At 32.4% G+C, this 16,011-nt stretch overlaps 1 protein-coding gene across 1 annotated transcript; it reads left to right on the forward strand.

Annotated features, from left to right (window-relative positions):
* The first annotated feature begins 12,751 nt into the window (after positions 1–12,751).
* Positions 12,752–13,714, forward strand: LOC124939749 (aquaporin PIP2-3-like). Its single transcript, XM_047480189.1, has 2 exons — positions 12,752–13,083; positions 13,158–13,714. Exons 1-2 carry the CDS (start codon positions 12,795–12,797, stop codon positions 13,697–13,699), a joined length of 831 nt encoding a protein of 276 aa, XP_047336145.1. The 5' UTR covers positions 12,752–12,794; the 3' UTR covers positions 13,700–13,714.
* Positions 13,715–16,011: the final 2,297 nt, after the last annotated feature.

Consider the following 16,011-nt stretch of genomic DNA (forward strand, 5'->3'; position numbering starts at 1 on the left):
CATTTTGACATGTTAAAAGAGAATTATTCCTCAATCGTGTAGGTAGTTGTAGATGGGCCTTGGGACCTAGAATTTTCCTTGAATTCCTTATTTAAACACCACATTAGATCAACATGAGGACACTTTACTTCTTTTCACCTAGGCTGCACAATTCCTCTTGATCACTTTTCACGCCCCATCCCCATCCTAAGCAAACACCAATTTGTTTAAAGTTGTATCTAAAGATTTTCTTAAGAGATTTGTTTGCATCCCTTTAGGTCAAGAAATAAATTCAGTTTGACCCCTCATATTTGTCTTTGTCTTTAACATTTTCAATAAAAATATGCATTTTCTTTTCCTTTTCATTTATATATAAATGTTTACATGATTTTAATTTTTGCTTGGCTTTTATTTGTGTTTAACCATGTAATATAGTTAAAATAATTAATATAAAACAAAAAAAAATTGAAAACCATAAACTTTAAAACCAAATAAAAAAACCTAAACCGAAAATGTTCATATAGGGCTAAAAAATAAAACTAAAGAATTTCGATCTTCTTGACTTAGTTGATTTTGGTTTTTGTTTAAGATGAATTTTGTGGGAATGTTTATTAATGTACTGGTACCCACATATAAAAATTTTAGATAATTCTAAGTTGTTTTGACATAAATAAAAAATACAATATAAATCTCTCTTGAGACTTGAATGTTTTTAGTGTTCTTGACTTTGGTTGATCTTAGTTTTTGGTCTTCCACATATCACGTTTGTCTGCAACTTTGTGGGCACGTTTATATATGTAATTGGGAGAACATATCAAAATATTATAAAATTCTAAGTTGTTTTGACATAAATAAAAAATATAATATAAAACTGTCTCAAGACTTGAATGTTCTTCGTGTTGTTGACTTTTGTTGATATTTGTTTATGGTCTTCCCCATATCATGTTAGGCTGAAATTTTGTGGGCACGTTTATATATTTATTTGGGAAAACATATATAAATATTAGATAATTCTAAGTTGTTTATATTTAAAATAAAATAAAATATAAGCCTTGTCTGAAACATGCATGTTATTCATGTTCTTGATGAGCTTTTGCTTAATTTTAATCTAATGATGTTATGGTTTGAATTATAATGGTATAATATTATTGTATATTTAAAATAAGGATTTAAACCCAAGTTTTTTAAATTTCTTTTAGTTTCGGATTACTTTGTTGTGTTATTTGTATTGTAAGGTCGTTGTACCAAGAAAAGGCCCAATGATGATACTGAAGCTCTTGCAGCGACGCTACTGACCCATAAATAATTCTAACCAATTGAAGAACTGCAGCGACACTCTAATTCCGACGTTTTGACTGCTCCCTTTGGCTGACCTGTTCCAGCGACGCATATTTCCCGCTCTTTCTTTAGCAACCACCCCCTTTGTCTCTTATAGTTTGTTTTTGGCCCTTTGGCGAATATCTCATTTCCTTTGTACTTTGTTTTCTTTTGTTTGATGTTGTAATGTTTTTGATTTACATTATCCTAGGCTATAATTAAAATTAAAACTAATGCCTAACTTAAAATTTAACCAACTTTTAAAAAAAAATCAAACATCAACTATAACATAGATTTTTTTATGAGTTCTTTTGAACTAAATAAAATACAAAGTTTTATAAACTTTAAAAACAAAAAATTAAAATTAAAAAACTCCAAAAATATAAACTTCCTCACAATTATTAACTTTAATAATTCTTAAAAATTAAATAGACTTAAGTTAACTTAATCTTGAACAATAAAATACTTAGCCTTGACCCTTTAAGAAAACATTATTTGTGGATTTACTTTCTAAGCTTTTGTTGAAGTTTGCTTGAAAGTGCTTTTATTTTTCCTTATTTTTAGTAATTCAGTTTTAGTGAGTGGTTTAGTGGGTATTTTTAGTAGAATTTTTAGGAGATCACGTCCATGTATTTCCTTATTTTTTAGCTCCACTATCTAGTTATATAGTTGTATTTAAATGGTTTCAGCTTAATGAAAAATAATAACATTTTCTCTTCAATCTCTTCTTTTACACTAAAAGGTATTCTTAATTCAGAATAACCAACAAATTGGTATCAGAGCTATCTTCTTGAGGGGCTTGTGAGTGAGAGAAACTCACCACGACATTTATCTTTTTTTCATGGATTCAACTATACCCTTTACATCATTAGCATCACCTGTATAAAATGGTAACAATTACCATATTTGGGCTGTTAGAATGGAGGCTCGCCTAAAGGCAAATGATCTATGAGAAGTTGTTGAGGAGGAGTATGTAGTACTAGAATTACAAGCTAACCCAACACCGATACAGATAAAGAATCACAGGCAGAAGAAGACAAGGAAGTCGAATACAATGGCTACTATGTTTGTTGATGTGTCATCTGATATTTTCATTGAGATAATGACAATAAAGTTAGCATTTAAGGTCTGGAATTTTCTCAAAGAAGAGTATGAATGACATGAAAATATTAAGGGGACGCAAGTCCTCAATTTAATTGGAGAATTCGAGATGGTGAGGATGGAGGATTCAAAGACCATCGAGGAGTACTTTCACAATTGTCAACAAGGAAAGATTGTTTGGCACTGAATTTCCTGATTCCAGATTAGTTCAAAAGGTGTTGGTAACTGATCATGAAAGGTTTGAGGCTATCATTTCCTCATTATAGAACACTAAAGACCTGTCAAAAGTCACTCTTGCAGAAATCTTGAGTACCTTCCAGGAACAAGAATAATGAAGATTGACGAGGAATGAAGGGTTTGTAGAAGGAGCATTGCCAGCAAAAGTACAATCAAGTCAAAGTGAAAATTGAAAGAAGAACTAGAAAAGCAAGAAGGAAAATGAAGGTTCAAATTCACCAAGTACAAGTAGAGATTCTAAACCAAATTTTCCTCTTTGTAAGTAGTATGAAAAGAAAGGTCATGCACCTTTTAGATGCTGAAAAAGGCCAAATGTGCAATGTGCGAAGTGTCATATTATTGGGCATCACCAAAAGATTTGCAAAAGTAATCTGCAGTAGAAGGATGTGACTCAAGTGAACCTTAAGCAAAGAAATGTGGCTCAAGTTGTAGATCAGGAGGAGGAGCAGCTCTTTGTGGCAACTTGTTTTTGTAAAAAATAGCTCAAGTAATAACTGGCTTATAGACAGTGGATGAACAAACCACATCACATTTGATCGAGGCCTCTTCAAGGAACTAGACACATCATTCAACTCTAAAGTTAAAATTGGTAATGGAGAGTACATTGCAGTCAAAGGAAAGGGACTGTGGCGATAGGAAATTCCTCAAGTACTAAGTTGATTAAAGATGTGTTATTTGTTCCCGGCGTTAATCAAAATTTATTAAGTGTTGGTCAGGTACTTGAAAGAGTTTTAAATGTGATCTTTGAGGGCAAGGAGTTCCAAATCAAAGATACAGATGGGTGAATGTGTTCAAAGTCAGCATGAAAGGGAAAAGTTTTGAACTAGATCCACTAAAAGAGGAGCAATCAGCCTATTCAGTTACAATATCTCAAGCTAATATTTACAATAAAAGGTTGGGCCATTTCCATCATAAGTACTAAATTTACAGAAGAAAGAGTTTGTAAATGGGATGCCTCAATTAGAAGCTAACTTGTCAGAATGCAAAGATTGTTAATTATGGAATCAATCAAAACTTCCTTTCAAGCAAGCAACCTAGAGAGCAACCGAGAGGCTAAAATTGATACACACAGACCTTGTTGGGCCTCACAGAACTCCTTTACTTAATGGGAGTAAGTATTACATAGTTTTCATTAATGAATATAAAAGGATATGTTGGATCTATTTTCACAAGTTCAAGTCTGAAGTTGCTAGTATATTTTTGAGATTCAAATAGTGGATAGAAGCTCAAAGTGGTTGCAAAATTCAAGCATTGAGGTATGACAATGTCAATGAGATCTTAAAGAAGTTTAAAATAAAGGATTTCAAAAGTATGGATACTCATATTGTCAAAAGGAGAAACTAATCAAGAATAATGAAGCTGATAAAGTTGATGAGGCTCTTTATAGAAGGTCGGTTGACTGTCTCATTTACTTGAGAGCAACCAGACCTGATATACTGCATGTTTGTTCTTTATAGGGTTATTCAGATAGTGATTGGGCTGGATCTATTGATTATATGAGAAGTACTCTGGGCTATTGTTTTAATTATGGTTCAGGAGTGTTCTCATAGTGCTGTAAGAAGCATGTGATAATTGCACAATCCACAGCAGAAGCATAGTTCATTGTTGTTACTACTACTGCAAATCAAGCTTTATGATTGAGGAAAGTTTTAACTGATCTGAGATTGAGACAAGAAGATTGTACAGAGGTGTTTGTTGACAACCAAGCTGCAATTTCTATCTCAAACAATCATGTTTTTCATGGGAAGATTAAACATTTCAACATCAAGTTGTTCTTTATTATGGAAGTGCAAAAAGAGGGTTATGTTAAGTTGAAGTACTGCAAGACTGAGCTTCAGTTAGCGTACATGTTCACTAAGGCCTTATCGAGGAACAAGTTCAAGTTCCTGAGGGAGAAACTTGGAATCTACAGCAACTCAAGCAAGGAGGAGTGTTGAAGTTTACTTGAAATTGCTTTTATTTCTCCTTATTTTTAGTAATTCAGTTAGTGGTTTAGTGGGTGGTTTTTAAGAGAGTTTCTAGGAGATCATATCCATGTATTTTTCTATTTTTTAGCTTCATTATCTAGTTATTTAGTTGTATTTAAATGGTTTCAGCTTTGATGAAAAATAATAATGTTTTCCCTTCCATCTCTTCTTCTACACTAAAAGGTATTCTTAGTTCAAAATAACCAGTAGCTTTTAGAATGAATTCAATTTTGTTCTTCAATTTCTTTCAATTATGCGCTGTCCTTAGACTAGAATAAATGTTAAAATGGAAAAACTCTAGAAAGTAAACCGTAATAAATTTGAAACATGGACAAGATTAACTAATAGAGACTTTTGACGTGTTGTGGGACATAGTTGTTTAAAAAATACTTTCCTACATGTACACGTTTAATTTCACTTCACCTCCACGTCCCAAGAGAATTATGTTTTTCTTGTATGCGAGATTTCTCTCTCTTTTATCTTAAGCGTCTACCAATTTTAAAGAGTCCACATAACGTCTTTTATTTTAGGGCATCAAAAATCTAATCCTTAAGATAGATTTATCCAATCGAATGCTCAATCTTTAAGAGCATTTTGTACGATCTGAAGTTGGTCGGTCTCATGCCTTACCTATCCTTTTGAATGCTCCACCCATGGATGGGACGCAATGAAGGACTTAAATGGTAAACACAACCTGTGAACTTTTTTAGAAAAATATATTTTCTATGAAAGTCATTCTATAGAAACCCGTGGCTTACCTTCCTCTCGAATCTCATAAAAAGAAGATAGGAGAACTATCCTTGAGATGAGAAACCAAAGTTGATATCATATATCTTTCCTAATTTGGCCCGTATATGTTTTAGATTAGTACGTGTTTAAAACTTAATAACTTGGTTGACTTTAAGAGTCGCCACTTAAGTTTACTTCAAAAAAAACTAAAGAAAAGAAAATAGAGTATTCACAGATTAAGGGTCTAGTTCTTGGTTACGTGTGAGGAAATAACCGCAACAACTATGTCATATACGTCTATCACGTGGGATAGTCTCTACTCCAATGTAGTTAACCATGGTTTGTGAAGGTATATTACACATTTGCATTCTGAATTTAGAATTCTTTTGGTTGTGAATTCCCTAACACTGTCTCTGATCCAGAAGGAGTAATCCTAACTCTTGATTAGATTTCAAGCATTAAAAATCGCATTGTAACATTAAAACAACAACTCTAAAGGATTATAACTTTTGTTATCATATTTTATTTCTTAAGCAATTCAGTAAATCGCTTTACAGGTGTGGTAACGCTTTACATTAATGTATAAATCGTTTTATATGAATGTGTAAATCGTGTCACATGAAGGTGTAAATTATTTTACATGAATATATGTTGTATATATTTCAATTTTCAAATATTAAAGGTAATATTTGCTATATAAATTTCAATTTTCAAACATTAAAAGTCGTATTTGAACATTCTAAATGATTATAGCAACTTTTAAATACTTTTTAACATATATTATACAAATGCAATATTCTAAAAAAAGTTAATTACTATTACAATGTTCATATAATTGAGTTTCAATCAAGTACTTGAGAAAGTTGAGAAGACAAAAGTGTTGTAAATGAATTGCATGTTATGCTCAAACTATATATCATTCCAATGTTGTGTAGTTGACAATGTATCAATGTTGCTACTAATTGCTTGTTAAGATTTTGTAGCCTGGAACTATAAGACAAACATAAAGCGATTAGTATTAAATAAAAACAATGTGCCAAAACGACTATATGAATCTCGGTTTTATTTGCTGATACTACATAAATACAGTTTTAAATGTGTTACCTCCTTATTTTATAAACCTATTAATATTTAAAATAATTTGAATGAAAACAAGCTTAATTTCATACTTGTTATCAATTTGCTTGTTCATATAATGATTTAAATACTATGAAAGAAATAAACTACAATACTAAGAACAAACTAGAGTTTCGTCCTTAAGAACATATCATTTTTAGACGACAACGATAACTTTGCTTCGATTTACGAAAGTTGGATCGGGGCTCGAAGAGACAAACATGGGAGTGAGTTCGTATCATTTTGGATCGAAAGAGCTTAGCGTTAAGAGAGAGGAATACGAGAATGAGGAAGAATTGCAGCAAGCGGGAAACACTTATTTTAGAGAATTACATTTTTTTTCTCCATTGGACGTGACATGCCACATCGGATTTGATTGTTAGGATTTGTATCTCCCAAATCCGACCTGCTTGAAACAATCTGTAAAAAACTCAAGAAAGAAGAACACAAGAAGACACAGATTTATAGAGGTTCATTCAAAATGAACTACGTCCACTTCACCCGCCACCAGATTTCACTATGAAGAAGAATGAATACAGAGTTTTTGTCTCACACTTTATCTCTCTAGAATTATGTCTCACTTGTGTAACCCTTAATAATCACATATTTATATGATAAATATTCAGGTAATAAACCTAAATAACTATTGGTCAGGCCCAAGTCCAAAACCAAATACAAACCCAATAAACTTTAATTAACAATGTAGAGTTTATTATAAGTGTAGGATCCATAACTCAACAATCTCTCACTTGGAGACTAACTTCATCATCTCTCGATCGGTAGCGGCTTTCCATCCGGTGTCTTAACGAAGAAGACCAACTGAAGTTGCACACAACTTCAGTTTCTCATTTGTCATAACTTTCTCCAGCATATTAGTTGGATTCTCACTCCTGGGAATCTTCTCAAGAGCTAATACTCCATCTTCTAAAGTTGATCGGATAAAATGATAACGAACCTGTATATGCTTCGTCCTACCATGATAAACAAGATTCTTTGCCAAATGAATGACACTCTAATTGTCGCATCGCAACACACTTCCCTCGTAGTCTTGACCAAATTCTTGTAAAAATGTTTGTAACCACATCATCTCATTAGCAGCCTCGGTCATAGCAACATACTGTGTCTTGCAACTAGAAAGAGCAACAATCTTCTGCAATTTGAAACTCAATTGATTGCAGTACCTCTTAGAGTATAAATGTACCCTATTGTGCTCTTCTTACTATCAACATCACCACCATTGTCAGCATCAACATATCCTTCCAAACCCATATTAGACTTTCGAAAACACAAAGCGAGACCCGTACTTCCTCTTAAGTATTGTAGTATCTAATTTACTGCTTCTCAATATTGTCTACCCGGGTTTCTCATGAACTTGCTAACAACTCCCACTGCATGTGCTATATTTGGTCTTGTACAAACCATCGCATACATAATACAACAAATGGCAGAGGAATACAGAACAGTGGCCATATAATTTTTCTCCTCCTTTGTTGAAGGCGACTGGTCTTTAGATAGTCTAAAGGGACTAACTAAGAGGGTAGTAACTAGTTTTGCATCATACAAGTTGAACCTACTAAGAACTTTTTTCACATATTCTTCTTGTGAAAGCTTGAGAACTTCTTCATCCATGAAAATTCTCATCCCAAGGATTTGTTTTGCAGCACCCAAATCCTTCATTACAAACTTTTCAGACAACTCTTTCTCGAACTTGTTAATCTCATACTAGCTTGCTCCAGCAATCAACATGTCATCAAAGTAGAGGAGTAGATTAATATACGATTTATCAAACCTCTTGATATAGCAGCAATGATCAGCTTCACACCTCAGAAAATTGTTATTTTTCATGAAGCTATCAAACTTCTTGTACTATTGTCTTGGAGCCTATTTCAAATCATACAGACTTTTCTAAAGCTTACACACAAGCTCATATTTTCCTTTAATTTCAAATCCTTCTTGTTGTCTCATGTAAATATCTTCATCTAAATCACCATGAAGAAAAGCAATTTTGACATCCATTTGTTGAAGATGAAGGTCTTCTTTCACAACCAAACTCAAAATAGTTCTGATTGTCATCAATTTAACTATTGGAGAAAAGATCTTATTGTAGTCAATAACTTCTTTTTGTTGAAATTCTTTCACAACCAACTTTGCCTTGTACCTTATGGTTTTATTCCTGAAGATCCATTTGTTGTGAAGTGTTTTCTTTCCTTTTGGTAGCTTAGTGAGCTCCCAAGTATGATTCAACGTCAAAGAGTCCATCTCATCTTACATCGCAGACTCCCACTTAACTGATTCATCATATTGTATTGCTTCCACATAGTATTCAGGTTCACTTCTATATGTTAACAAGATATAGTTTAGAGATGGAGACCACCTTTCAACTGATTTTTGATTCCTTGACGATCTTCTCAACTGTATAACCGGTGTTTACTGATTTACCTTTGGGGTCACGTTCTCAACGATTTCATCTTCAACAACACATTGTTTTTCTTCGACAGTCGGTATATATTCAGCTGAAAATTCTCTCAAATCAACTATACCAGTCTCTTCTAACTTGGAGTCACCATTTAATGTCTTCCCAACACAATCTTTGTAGAGAACATGTTCATTGAAGATAACATTTCTGCTACGAATGTTCTTCCGATTTTGATTACCCTAGAAACGATAACCAAACTCAATATCACCACAACCAATGAAAAAACATGTATTAGACTTTGGATTAAGTTTGCTCCTATCACATTCATTAATATAAACATATGATAAACAACCAAACACTTTCAAATAAGAAAGGTTTACCTTTTTATTGCTCTAAACTTTTTCAGGTATTCTGAATTCAAGAGAAACAAAGGGTCCTCTATTTATCAAATAGGCAGCAGTATTGATAGTTTCTGTCTAGAAGGTTTTAGGCAGCTCTGCATGCAATCTCATGCTTCTAGAACGCTCGTTCAATGTTCGATTCATTCGTTCAGATACTCCATTCTCTTGAGGCATTTGGGGAACAGTCTTCACCATACTGATACCATTCACAACACAACACTCTTTGAAATCTGAATTGATATATTTACCTCCATTGTCGGATCTCAAGCACTTAACTTTCTGATTTGTTTCATTTTCAACAAAAGTCTTCCATTTTTTGGAAATAGCAAATACTTCAAACTTGTGCTTCATAAAATATACTCAAACATTTCTTGTCGAATCATCTATAAACGTCATGTAGTATTGTGATCCGCCAATAGAAGAAATAGTTGCAGGTCCCTACACATCAGTGTGTACCAACTCTAGTCTTTCTTTCTTGAGCCCTTTCCTAATGTTTAAGAAACTCACTCGTTTCTGTTTTCCAAGAATGCAATTTTCACATAACTGATGTTCAACAGACTACAGTTCTTGAATCTGTTCATTCTTCAAAAGAATTTTCATCCCTTTTTCGCTCATATAGCCCAACCTGTAATGTTACAGCTCATTGTTCTTCAAGTCATCAACTACAGTAACAATTGTTTATCTGCAAGTTGAAGTCGTGTATAACGTTCTAGTTTTGTGACCTCGAGCAACAACTATTGCTCCTTTAGTCACCTTCCATGCACCATTTCCACAACTGATATTGTGACCTTCTTCACCAAACTGTGTAACAGAAATCAGATTGCGCATTAAACCTGGAATGTGTCTCACCTTATTAATCTTTCAAACATAACAATTTGCCATCTTTAATATGATGTCTCCCATGCCAACAATATCTAGTGGCTCACCATCTGCGAGATAAACTTTCCCACAGTTTACAGCCACATAATTTTTCATTAATTCTTTGTGGGTAGTGGTGTGGAAAGACGCTTCTAAGTCCAAAACCCATGAATCTATCGGGTTATCAACAGACAGAAGTAACGCATTAGTGACAGTTTTTGTGACAACGTTGGCTGCATCATTTTTATCATCACCGTTTCTCTTTGGTGCTTTGCAGTTCCTCTTCAATGACCATGTTTACCACAATTCCATCACTCAAATGTCCGTCCAGACTTGGACTGACTCCTCCTGCTCCTTAACATAGATATGCTCTTACATCGGTTGAAATTTATATCATTACCTCTGCCCCTATTTTCCACATCAGAGTAGAACCTTTAAACGTTTCACCAGAATCAATTTTACAAAGCTCTTCAGCAAGAATACGATCTCTAACTTCAACAAATTTTAGTTTAACATTTCCAACTAAATTACTAATTGTCGCCCTTAGAGATTTCCAACTATTTGGTAGAGATGCTAACAAAATCAGGGCACTAACTTCATCCCCAAAATCAATCTCAACAGATAGCAGTTGATTCACAATTGTATTGAATTCGTTCAAATGAGTAGTGACAGAAGTACCATCAACCATTCTTAACTAAAAGAGTCTTTTCATTAGATGTACCTTGTTATTAGCAGATGGTTTTTCATACATATCAGAAAGAGTTTTTATTAGACCCATTGTGGTCTTCTCCTTTGTTACATTGTGAACAACCGTCTTGGCTGGCGTCAATCGGACAACTCTCAAAACCTGTCTATCAAGGAGTTTCCATTCAGCTTCATACATCTTCTCTGGTTTCTCACTCAAAAGAACATGAAGCTTCTTTCCATAGAGATAATCTTCAATTTGCATTCTCTAGAAGGTGTAATCTCTCTCATCGAATCTTCAAATCCCATGTCCTATAATTTTCTCACTTGTCATCGTTTCCAATGCTCGGATCTAGTCTAGCTGCTCTGATACCAATTGTTAGGATTTGTATCTCCAGAATATAACCTGCTTGAAACGATCTGTAAAAAACTCAATAAAGAAGAATACAAGAAGACACAGATTTATAGTGGTTCACTCAAAATGAGTTAAGTCCACTTCAGCCGCCACCAGATTTCACTATGAAGAAGAAGGAATACAGAGTTTTTGTCTCACACTTTATCTCTCTAGATTATGTCTCACTTATGTAACCCTTAATAATCACATATTTATAGGGTAAACATTCAGGTAATAAACCTAAATAACTGTAGGTTAGGCCCAAGCCCAAAACCAAATACAAACTCAATAAACTTTAATTAAGAATTTAAGTTTATTATAAGTGTAAGCTCCATAACTCAACATTCATATCTTTCGATGTTTTAGAGTCAATCGTTGCCTTAATCATTACTCTTATTTTATTAGCTCTGTTTAACACAATATTTCATTTGTATTCTTGCACTATTCTATTTGTTTTGGTAAACGGCTTAATGCCAAAAAAGAATAAAATAGTATTGAAGATGTTTTAGAAAGATAATTCTTGAATATGAGAGAAGAGAAGAGAAGTGAAGTGAAGTGAAGTGAAGTGAAGATGGGGTAAAAAAATATTATAAATGATAAAAAAAAATAATATAATTAATTGATTCTCATTCAACTCATAATCATTTAATCATTCTATCTTCTTCTTGTAAAATTACATAAACCTAATATCCTTCAAGATTTTTACCTCAAATACATCCCATTAGAAATATTATTGGTTTGATCGATTAAAATGTTGAATATATATTGGTAGTGATAGATTGGTAGTACCAGTACCGAGGTAGATTGTTGATCAATTTTTTTTAATTTATAATATAAAATATTATTAATTTATTTGGTTAAGTGGTCGAACTTATATGTTAATTTTCAATGTTTGTGTATAATATTTCTAACTTTATTTTATAATAAAATCATTTCAAATTTATAGTAGTAGGTAGAGCTAGTTAATTTACTTAATTATTATTTTAAAATATCTTATTAAGTTATTAATTTAAATAAAATAATATTTTAATTATGTATATATTAACAAAATTAATAATATTTGTTCGTTCAAATTCAAATAGACCTGTTTCATGTTTTTTTAAACAAATTAATTCATATATTTTAATTTAAAAATTATATGGATATCTAACCGAATTAATTTCAATTTTTAAAATTAGAATCCGCTATCAGTCTTAGAGTATAAATTTAAAATTTTATAATTAGTGCTTCCTGTTTGTGTTAAGAGTATAAATACTTTTTAATTATAAATAAATTATATACTTTTAAGGGTGGGCTATAAGAAGTTTTTATGTTATATGTCTTGTAGTGGTGTACCTGTTTCATTATTCTTATAATAAATTATAAAACTGGTATACTTCCCTTTAGTCCCTCTCAAAAAAAAGTTTATGTATGATGCCATCAACCGTGCTGGACTCTCACTTTTTAAAAATAAATCTTTCAGAATGAATTATATAAAAGTCCCCACTGGGCCACTACACAACCGAATATCCATTTAGAAGAGAAGGGAAAACATTATAAATAGTAACCATTGATCATTCTCTCTTCTTCATAGAAAAAACCAGCAAGATTTAACGATGGGTATAGACGTTGAAGTTGGATATCAACTCAGCGCCAAGGACTACCAAGACCCACCGCCGGCACCCCTGTTTGACCGAGAGGAGCTAACAAAATGGTCATTATACAGAGCAGCCATCGCAGAATTTGTAGCCACTCTTCTTTTCCTCTACATCACTGTCCTCACCATCATCGGCTACAAAAGCCAATCTGCCATCGATAAATGCGGAGGCGTCGGGATCCTCGGCATTGCCTGGGCTGTAGGCGGAATGATTTTCGTCCTTGTTTACTGCACCGCCGGCATCTCCGGTCAGTCACATTTCATTTCAAACTATACATGTCTCCTTAAGATTGTCTAAAACTAATTAAATATAATCTTACAGGTGGGCACATAAACCCAGCAGTCACATTCGGTCTATTCTTGGCTCGTAAGGTGTCCTTGGTCCGAGCCGTATTGTACATAGTGGCTCAATGCTTGGGAGCCATTTGCGGCTGTGGCTTGGTCAAAGCCTTTCAAAAGACTCACTATGTCGAATACGGCGGCGGCGCCAACGGGCTTGCCACCGGCTACAGCACCGGCACGGGACTTGGAGCCGAAATTATTGGGACTTTCGTCCTTGTTTACACTGTTTTCTCTGCAACCGACCCTAAGAGAAACGCGCGTGACTCACACGTTCCGGTTCTGGCGCCGCTTCCTATTGGATTCTCCGTCTTTATTGTTCACTTGGCGACGATCCCAATAACCGGCACCGGGATTAACCCAGCTCGGAGTTTTGGGGCGGCGGTGATTTATGGAAAAGAAGCTTGGGATGATCAATGGATCTTCTGGGTTGGACCCTTCATCGGAGCGGCCATAGCAGCTTTCTACCACCAAATTGTTCTTAGGGCGTCAGCTATTAAATCCTTGGGATCATTCAAAAGCTGATTGATGCTTATCTCTATGGCAGCGAGTGTTAACGTCGGTTGCTTTGAATAATTGTCTATGGCGAACTTTAAGTTTACTATAACGGTAAAATCAAGTTATCTTGAGGTGGGGAAGATATATGGGTCATTTTTTTCCATTGATTTATAATTAATTTTCAATGTTGGTTCTTGTTTTCAAAATTATTATTGTTCACTATTATTATTTTTTTTGTTCATTTACAATTAATTTGTGACATTTAGAACTGCAGTGTTTAAGATTTCATTATTATTTTTCACATATATTCATATTTTATCATGTTTAACTGAAATTGCATTAATTTGTAATTTTTTAAAAGGAGAATGATTTTTTTTAATACTTCATATGTTTATACATAAAATTTATATAACCCATTAAAGTACTTGTGAGATAGAATGAATACTTACATATAAAAGTCAAATAGGAGAAAGACACAACTTAAATCGTTACACTTTGTAGGTGTATAGATACTTTAGAAAATATTTGATTTAGGCTCAGGTTAAATCTAATTGCGGAAGATTAAATTTAGGAAACAAGATCAAGCAATCCAATATGGAAGGTGTTATATTATTATGATGCTGAGAATTAATTACTCATGATTAAATATGATCTTTATAAATAAAATGAAAATTATTCCTTACATATTAATTAGTCCATATTATTTATATATATATATATATATATATATATATATATTTAAATAGGAAATAAAACTATAATAATTGAAACAGTGTCATGTTTGTAAACTTTAAAATATATTATAAAAAAATGTTAGTAACTAAAACACATTAATATATTATTTATGAATATAATAAATTTTAATTCCCCTATAGAAGTATTAGTTTATTTATTTGTGAATAATTATTATTATATTTAAAATTATTATCCTATTTAATAAGTATTAACTTTAAATTTAGTATTGAGGCATAGGCTAGTTATTTTAGATCAGATATGAATTGACAAATAAATGGATAAAATGTGTATAAAATATTTTATGTAAATAGAAAGAAAAAATATTATGAGTAAACGTTAAAAATAGAATGAATGTTTTTTCTCACGTGTAACCAAGTATTGAACTTCTAAATAATATTTTTTCCAAAGACGTTATTGTTCTATACACTAAAAATATGTATTTTCCTTATTTTTTTATTTTTTCAAACCCTTGCCCGAATTTTTTATTTTTTGTGTGTAAGATTGTTTGAGTGTTAGTTAGGTGTTCAAGAAACTTTTAGCAATCTTTAAAAGGAATTTAAGGCTCACTATAAGTTCTCAATTTGTCTTAATTTCATTTATAAATTTCAATTTGAAATATTTGAGTTTTGTATATTTTATTTATGATATATTTTTTTGAAATTTATATTGTTGATTGAGATTAACTACTAACCTAATTTAAAATTGGAAATTGGAAAACGGATTTGTTGTTCTTATTTTTTTTACATTTAGATGCCTTTTGAACCATTTTATAAAAATAAAAAATAATGTTTTTAATAAAAATAAAACTTTTGGTTCATTTTTAAATATTTGTGTCCCTGATTTAAAACTTAAAAAATCGTGGGTTGATTTCTTTATAATCATAAAATTAATTTATGAATATAATAAATTTTAATTTCCCTTATTTTTTCATTTTTTTCTCACATTCAAAGTAATAGTTTAATTATTTGTGAATAATTAATAGTAGGAACTTCCTAATATTCAGAGAATAGCTTTTAGGTTCTTCTAAACCTTACTTACTTTTGCTCTGGAACATGAAAGACTTTCAGTCTCGGAGCTGCTCTGTCTTCTAGTCGATTGTTCTGTGGGCAGTGGAGACGCTGGAGGTGTTTAAGCAACTATTCCTACTAATGTGGAATACCTAGTGCTCTCAGGTTATCCATTTATCTTGCTGTCTAGTGGTACTTTCTGGAGCTTTGCTGCCATCCAAAGCATGATTTCTGGAAATGTTTGTGGAAAGGTTGAAGTGAGACTTGTGAAGATAGTGTGAGTTACTCATATGTCTTAGGATTTCAGTCCTTTGTAAGCAAGCTTTGAGGAGCGTAGCGAATTCTGTTTACTTATTTAATTCATTTTAGATCTCTTTCCTCCCCTATAGAAGTATTAGTTTATTTATTTGTGAATAATTATTATATTTAAAATCATTATCCTATTTAATAAGTATTAACTTTAAATTTAGTATTGAGGCATAGGCTAGTTATTTTAGATCAGATATGAATTGACAAATAAATGGATAAAATATGTGTAAAATATTTTCTGTAAATAGAAAGAAAAAATATTAGGAGTAAACGTTAAAAATAGAATGA

The sequence above is a fragment of the Impatiens glandulifera genome, chromosome 5 (assembly GCF_907164915.1).
Source record: "Impatiens glandulifera chromosome 5, dImpGla2.1, whole genome shotgun sequence".
NCBI classification, from domain to species: domain Eukaryota; kingdom Viridiplantae; phylum Streptophyta; class Magnoliopsida; order Ericales; family Balsaminaceae; genus Impatiens; species Impatiens glandulifera.